The 7,810-nt window shown below is 40.9% G+C and overlaps 1 protein-coding gene across 1 annotated transcript; it reads left to right on the top strand.

Moving 5' to 3' along the window:
• Positions 1 to 232: 232 nt before the first annotated feature.
• AP1M1 (adaptor-related protein complex 1, mu 1 subunit) lies at positions 233 to 7,029 on the top strand (the record flags this gene model as incomplete). The annotated part of the gene is made up of 11 exons (XM_010022566.1): positions 233 to 389; positions 763 to 830; positions 1,393 to 1,523; positions 1,666 to 1,813; positions 2,437 to 2,563; positions 2,998 to 3,140; positions 4,101 to 4,172; positions 4,405 to 4,563; positions 5,197 to 5,322; positions 5,471 to 5,546; positions 6,564 to 7,029. Coding segments are annotated over 11 exons (1,230 nt in total), but the record flags the coding sequence as incomplete, so codon positions are not given.
• Positions 7,030 to 7,810: the final 781 nt, after the last annotated feature.

Here is a 7,810-nt window from a genome sequence, read left to right as displayed (position 1 = left end):
GCAGTAGGTGAAGAACAATGAAAACCATTAATATGTGACTTTGCAACGGAAGGTTAAAGAGCCACGTTCCAGTCGGTGCTTTGGCGTCGTGGTTTGCGTTTGTGTGTGGCTAGAGTGAAATGAAAGTTACTGAAAGAGGCCTTCAAATACTCGTGCATTGGCCTCTCATGGTAACGTCATCTCATGAAAGAGATAAAAAAAAGGGGTGAGGATTTTGTTGCTCTCTTTGTAGGTTCTCATCTGCCGGAATTACCGCGGAGATGTGGACATGTCAGAGGTGGAGCATTTTATGCCAATCCTTATGGAAAAGGAAGAAGAGGGGACACTTTCTCCCATTCTAGCCCATGGAGGAGTTCGTTTTATGTGGATTAAACATAACAACTTGTATCGTATCCTTTATACTGCAGCTAACCCCTGCGTGCTGAGATGCAGAGTGCTGCTACACTATTTCTGCTGTTTGTGTCTAAATGCAAAGCTGGAGAATGGGTGAAATAACATCCTTTATTAAATAAGGTTGCTTTATGCTTTATATAGTGCATGCACCAGCAGCACAGGGTGCAGAGAAGTGTTTATATTAATGTTACTCTAATAAATTACTTCCCAACGGTTTCTCTTCGTATCTTGTTAGACCAGAGGTGCTGTGAATTAACTCATAGGAGGGTGGTTGGGTTTTTTTGCCAATTCTAATTGCCTAAAGGCATTTATTAAACTTTTTTTTGAGTAGGTGACTCTGAATGCATTTTCCTGAACATCCTTTGTCAGTTGTTGCAACCTCTAAGAAGAATGCTTGTGTGTCACTGGTGTTTTCATTTTTATATAAAGTAGTTCAGGTGAGTATGAAATCTCCAAAGTAACCTCTGGCTTCTTTTCAGTTCAGTCTAAATATCAGTGCATAGAGCTGTCACACTGATGAAGAACTCTGTGGTAATAGCATTTTTTACTTTATATTTGGGTATTTTGTACAACGATCTTCCTGTAGTAATGGAATTGGTATTTTGTAGCTGAGTAGGTAAAGGATGTGACACAATGCTGTAAGTAGTTGCACAAGGCCTGAGGACATGGAGGAGAGTTGTGAACTTGATGCATGAGTAGTGGCATATCGTGTAGTTCCCATGTTTGGTGCATCTGTACCTGGTGTGAAAAATGCTTTCTCCAAAATAAGTATTTTTCATAACAGTTAAGAGTTGCTTTTAGGATTCTCTAACTCTCTTTTAATGGAGGTGGATTTCCTGAGGCTAAATCTGCTGGGTAAATGCTGTTTGTGAATGATGGGGCTTGGTTTGGGGGTTTTTAGGACTTGGTATTTTAGATGCAAGAATACATTCTGAATGTGCTGTACTTCCCTCAGATAACATCCTCTTCCTTCCCCTCCTTCCTGTCATTTTGTTTCAGGTTTTTTCTGAATATTTCAAGGAGTTGGAAGAAGAGAGCATTAGGGATAATTTTGTTATTATTTATGAGTTGTTAGATGAGCTTATGGATTTTGGTTACCCCCAAACCACTGATAGTAAAATCTTACAAGAGTAAGTATCATTCTGTGTCACTTGCAGTGACAGACTTCTTTGAAAGCTTTGGGCATCATTCTACATGCAAGCAAATGCTTTGGCTTGGTCTAGTTTGCAGAAGAATTAATGTTCATTTTTTTCATGCCAATTATGTGTAAAGGTACATCACTCAGGAAGGCCACAAACTTGAAACTGGAGCTCCACGTCCACCTGCCACTGTTACCAATGCTGTATCATGGAGATCAGAAGGGATAAAGTACAGGAAAAATGAGGTGTTCCTGGATGTTATAGAGTCGGTTAACCTTCTGGTGGGTACCTTTGATTTTAACTCTGCATGAAAATCCTAATAGGAAGTGCTGCAAGTGGCTTACTGTCTGAAAACCTGCAGGGTGCAATAAAAAGTCAGGTTGACTGTGGCTAGTGGCCTGTGCTGCTCAGAACAACACCAGTCATTAAGACCCAAGCACACATAAGGACATCGAGTGCACACACAATGCTTTACTTATATGCATTATAGAACCACAGAATGGTTTGGGTTGGAAAGGACTTTAAGATTATCCAGTTCCAACGCCCTGCCATGGGCAGGGTCTCCTCGCTGTAGACCATGTTGCCCAAGGCTCTGTCCAACCTGGCCTTGAACACTGCCGGGAAGGGAGCATTCACCACTTCTCTGGGCACCCTGTGCCACCGCCTCAGCACCCTCACAGTAAAGAACTTCTTCCTTCTATCTAACCTGAATAGCTGATTTCTGATCTGTCCTTTCCTCCTCTGTGTGTGCCCATCACCTCCCTGATCTAATTCTAACCTGTTGGATTAATTTCCCAGGAGAAGGACATCCTGGAAGACTTGGGACATGGGGATGGGGTGGGAGTGCTTGATGTCACAATGTATCCCACCAGAGCAGTCTCACCTTTGTCTTGTTTTACTTCAGGTCAGTGCCAATGGAAATGTATTACGGAGTGAGATAGTTGGATCCATTAAAATGCGAGTGTTCCTCTCGGGAATGCCAGAGCTGCGCCTGGGTTTAAATGACAAAGTTCTCTTTGATAATACAGGCCGTGAGTATTCCAGTGACACCTCAGTAATCATGAAAGATGCTGTCTGAAGTCTTGGGTGTTGGGGTGCTTGAGGTTCAGCTGGAAGGATTTATTCGAAGATGATAGAAATACTCCCTTTTTCAGGGTAGAAAACCACATTAGGTCTTGTGTGACACTATCAGGCAAAGATGGAATACCATGGTAGTGTGTGGTAACCTCTTGTGTGACACTATCAGGTAAAGATGGAATACCATGGTAAAGTGTGGTAACCATCTTGGTTTCCTCATCCCTTTTTTCACTGGGACTTCTGTAGTCCTAAAAAGCTCTAGCAAGCTGACAAACATGCTGGCTAAAAGGGAGGAATGTCAGCAGACAACAGCTTTGCTGTGTGGCTGGCACTGATGAGACTTGGGACATCGGTTGTGTAGCACCTGGGAATGTGTATTTATCTCTAGGTGGCAAAAGTAAGTCGGTGGAACTGGAAGATGTGAAGTTTCACCAGTGTGTTCGTCTCTCTCGCTTTGAGAATGACAGGACGATTTCTTTCATTCCGCCTGATGGAGAGTTTGAGCTCATGTCATATCGCCTCAATACCCACGTGAGTCTGGATGTTTGCTTTTCCCATGATAACACTTCAGATTGTAGGCAGCACTGCTAATAGCTTGCCCTTAATTATTTTCTTTTCCTTAAAATCTAGGCAGCACAATAGTTTCCAGAACTGTTAATAAAGCTTTGTGCTTGCTTGCTTTGGAGGAAGAATGAGTTGGAAGTAACTTGGCAATAAGTCTCTATATTTTCAACTACTGTTGACACTCTTGCTGAAGTACCATTCCTGTGGTGACTTCTTAAGCTAACTCCATGATGAAATGTCAGGGTAGCAATTCACCAGTGTCCTTGGTTCAGCTCTAGCAGTTACTTTTCTCCTTAGTAGCTGGTGCAGTGCTGTGTTTTCGACTTTAGTCTGAGAACAATGCTGGTAACACCAATGGTTTTGTTCTCAGACTAAAGTCAAAATCACAGCGTTGCACCAGCTACTAAGAAGGAGAAAAATAACTGCTACAGCTGAAGCCAGGACAACCAGGCTTAACAACAACAGCACTTAAGTCATTTTATTTTATTAGAGTATGCTAGCCACAGTGAGAAGGAGAGTTTTCCTTTAAGAACAGGTAAAAACCCAAATCTATAATACAACAGGAGACAAATCAGAACTGTAGTGGTTTTTTATTCAGAGTTCTGTTTAGGGCTTGGCACAGCTCAGTCCCTAGTGTGTTAAAATATCAAATGTGTTGCAATGCAAGTGTTTGTTGTTAGGGATTTATGTGAGACATACATTTTTAAGCCTGTAATTCTTGTAACACTGGGTCCTTGGCATATCAATGCTTGCTCGTTTGTATAATTTTATTTTTAATAAAACCACAACTTGTTTATCATTACAAGCACCAGACTTTGCTTTCTGTGGGATTCACATGTTGAGTGTAGCTTTGTGGGGAAGCAACATTTGAATGACCACGTCAGAGGAAAACCTACAGCTGTTAAATGGGTTTTTTCCCCCCGTTAGGTAAAACCACTGATCTGGATTGAGTCTGTGATTGAGAAACATTCCCACAGCCGCATCGAGTACATGATCAAGGTCAGCAGTTCTAACATAATTCTGGCTAATTTCAGTCTTTCATTTGTTCTCAAAGCTTGACCAGCAGCGTGGGCATTTCTAACTTCATTAGTAAGTGCGTGTTACAGTTCTGTTCCCCGCTATGTAGGTTGGGGCAGAGGGGAATTGGGTGTATCTCAGCTCTCTGCACTCACCAGCCTAATGGAAATACTTAGAGGGCTGCTTTTCTGATTTAGTTTTTAAATTTCTTTAGGCAAAAAGTCAATTTAAACGTAGATCAACTGCCAACAATGTGGAGATTCACATTCCAGTTCCAAACGATGCGGACTCGCCAAAGTTTAAAACCACTGTTGGAAGTGTCAAATGGGTTCCAGAGAACAGTGAAATTGTCTGGTCCATTAAGTCTTTTCCAGTAAGTCTTATTTTTGGTCTTATTGCCTGAAAGTGTAATAATTAATTAACGTTAATATTTTATGCATGTTCAGGCTCTGCCTATTAGAAGCAGATTCTAATAGTATCTAATAGTACTGGCTGAAGGATTGGAACTTGCTAATAGATGTTTAAGATAGTGCTGTTTATATTAGTTTAACTGGGATATTTTTTTCAGAACGTGGTTAGAGAGCAGATTTTTGAGCCAGGTCTGTGGATGGTGTAATCCCTTGGCCTCGGTTTAGCAGCAGCTGGTTTAGTTTGTCAGACTGTGCTTCTTGGGAGGTTCCATGAGCGTGAGCTCTTTCAAATGTTAATGGAGTGGTGGTACAGCTGTCTGTCACTATGTAGTTAGAAAGGGCAGCAGCGTTGTTTTCATTTGAGTATGAGGCTGGAAGAAAATGAATTATGCCTCAGGCTGGTCCTGATTTTATCTGAATCTTAAAAAAAACCCAAACATTTTTTAAATAAAAAACAAGTGCTCACTTTTAAGCCCTGGAGAAGAGCTGAAAGGGTGGTGGAGCTCAGCAATTTGACATTAAGAATATACCACTTTTATCATTGCAAGTGTGTTGTATTTTTTTGTTTCAAGAAAAACTCTGTCCCTTTTGGCTAGGGTGGAAAAGAATACTTGATGAGAGCTCACTTTGGACTTCCAAGTGTTGAAGCTGAAGATAAGGAAGGAAAACCTCCCATAAGTGTAAAGTTTGAGATTCCGTATTTCACCACTTCAGGAATCCAGGTTAGTAGCTGAAAATAAAAATACTGATCAGTATTTTTAGGCTCTTCATGCACAAGTTTTTCTCATCTTCTTGATGATTCCTGTTCAGAAAATCTGATTTTTATCTTCTTTGCTGAATTTATTTCTTTTAACATATCTTTCTTTCTAGGTTCGCTACTTAAAGATAATTGAGAAGAGTGGCTATCAGGCTCTCCCATGGGTTCGTTATATTACCCAGAATGGAGGTAAGTAGAATCACAGAATCACAGAATGGTTTGGGTTGGAAATGACCTTAAAATCATCCAGTTCCAACCACCTGCCATGGGCAGGGACATCTCACACTAGACCATGTCACCCAAGGCTCTGTCCATCCTGGCCTTGAACACTGCCAGGAATGGAGCATTAACCACTTCTCTGGGCACCCTATGCCAGCGCCTCAGCACCCTCCCAGGGAAGAACTTCTTCCTTACATCTAACTTAAAACTTCCCCTGTTTCAGTTTGAACCCATCACTCCTTGTCCTATCACTCCAGTCCCTGATGAAGGTCCCTCTCCAGCACCCTTGTAGCCCCCTTCAGACACTGGAAGCTGCTCTGAGGTCTCCAGCAGCTTCTCTTCTCCAGGCTGAACAGCCCCAGTTTTCTCAGCCTGTCTCCATCAGGTGCTTCAGCCCCTGATCATCTTTGTGGCCTCCTCTGGACTTGCTCCAAGAGCTCCATGTCCTCCTTATGTTGAGGACACCAGAAGGCAATACACTGTAGGCGCCTCCAACTTGCATATTTTGTTTCTCCAGCATACGCCTCCAACCAGAAACACACAAATGCAGTTTGCTCATATTCCTAAGCATTAAACTATATGGTTTAGACACAGATTAAGGTTTGCTGCTTTTTCCAGTCACCTTTTTTGGTGTCTTAATGAAAGGCCTAATGGGATAGTTCAATATTTTGTGATTAAGCTGAGATCTGGTGAGATTTTTGGAATGTAAATTTAAAAAGAAATCGCTCACACATACTCTTCTGCCAGCTTCAAGATGTATAAGACACTGTCTACTAAAAGATACTAGATTGTTAGCAAGTAAAACTGGTGGGGAGGGAGGGTGTGGGTTTTTTTCTGCTTGCAATTACCTTAATCACTTTAGGGCTCATTATCATGGCCATTTTAAGCAAAGTTATGGGTTTATTTCACATCTCTTCATCCTCATTTGCTCATCTGCCTTACTGAAATGATTTACTAAACCACTTCTGGGTTTTTCCCCCTTTACAGACTACCAGCTTCGAACACAGTAAAACCCCTCGCAAGCACCACAGAGAACAAAACTTCAGGCCTAGAATTTGTTTGCAGAAGCTTCTGTGGTACTGAGAGCTGTGAATGTTGTTGCCAAGGGTCTTGTTTCTGCAGTCTTGGATTGGCAGGACAGAGATTGGAAATTTACTGTTTTCAATAATGTGTTTGAGCATTTGAAACATTAGTATTGATTGTGTGAATATTTATTTCATTCTTAGAACATGCTGATCTTGCTGCTAAATGCTAATTCTGAGTAGCAGTTACCTTGAGGAGCCAGGAATACAGAACAGACCTTGAGCATGTCTTGTCAATGCCTTGTCTGTTACATCCACAAAGTTTCTAGTATTCATATTTTAGGATCTCTAAAGACATTGGCAGGGTTATGCTACAAATTAGGGAGACAATTGTGCAATTAAAATGACTGCTGAACACTTAGTTGTATTTAGCCCAAGGTATTTATTTTTTTCTGGGCATATGGGTGCCTTAACTCATTCAAAGCTCTCTTAACTTATAAAAATGAATGGAATATGAGTTGAAACTATGTGAAATCAACAATAACTGTTTGCTCTTTTTTGCATGGTTTCAAACCAGATTGGTCTGACAGGAACAACTTCAAGTGAATGGGTTTGGAAACAAAAATATGGGTTTGTTAAAGACTTAAGTTAACCGAGAACAAGGGATCACAAGTAAATGTCTATGGGAACATCTCTGTAGAAGCATGATGATTGCTAGTTTGAGTTAGTCAGAATGCAGACTGAAAAGTTTCAACCCTGTGCTACCCCTGAGGCATGGAAACCCTCTGCCAATTGACTAGGTTTTGCTTTATTTCAATTTCTATCTGTAAAACACGTTCAAAACTGTAATAAGTAGACATAAGACCTTAGATCGATTATTGAAAGAAAGATCAAAACCCTTTTGGAGGTGATGACATTTGGTAGCAAGATTGGGGTTTTACTGTTATTTTTCCAGATGATAGTAACATACTCCAACCTCTTCTGGAAAAATGATTGTTGTTGATGAAGAGGCTGATAAAAACACAGTTGCCATCTTTCTTCCAGCTTGCCTTTGTGTTAATTTAGGGTAAATATTTCCCTTTTTTGGTGTAGCTTGCTAGAATTTAACTTTATTTGTCCTAAGGGAGATGCTTTCTTTCTCAGTCTTTTCCATTTGTAAACATCTAGAATTATAGCTTCCTGGCAGATGGATTACAGTTCAGAATGTCATAC

Source organism: Nestor notabilis, unplaced genomic scaffold (assembly GCF_000696875.1).
Source record: "Nestor notabilis isolate BGI_N333 unplaced genomic scaffold, ASM69687v1 scaffold35010, whole genome shotgun sequence".
Classification (NCBI taxonomy): Eukaryota; Metazoa; Chordata; class Aves; order Psittaciformes; family Psittacidae; genus Nestor; species Nestor notabilis.
The sequence above is the reverse complement of the archived record's forward strand: the minus strand, read 5'-3'. Positions and strand labels throughout refer to the sequence as shown.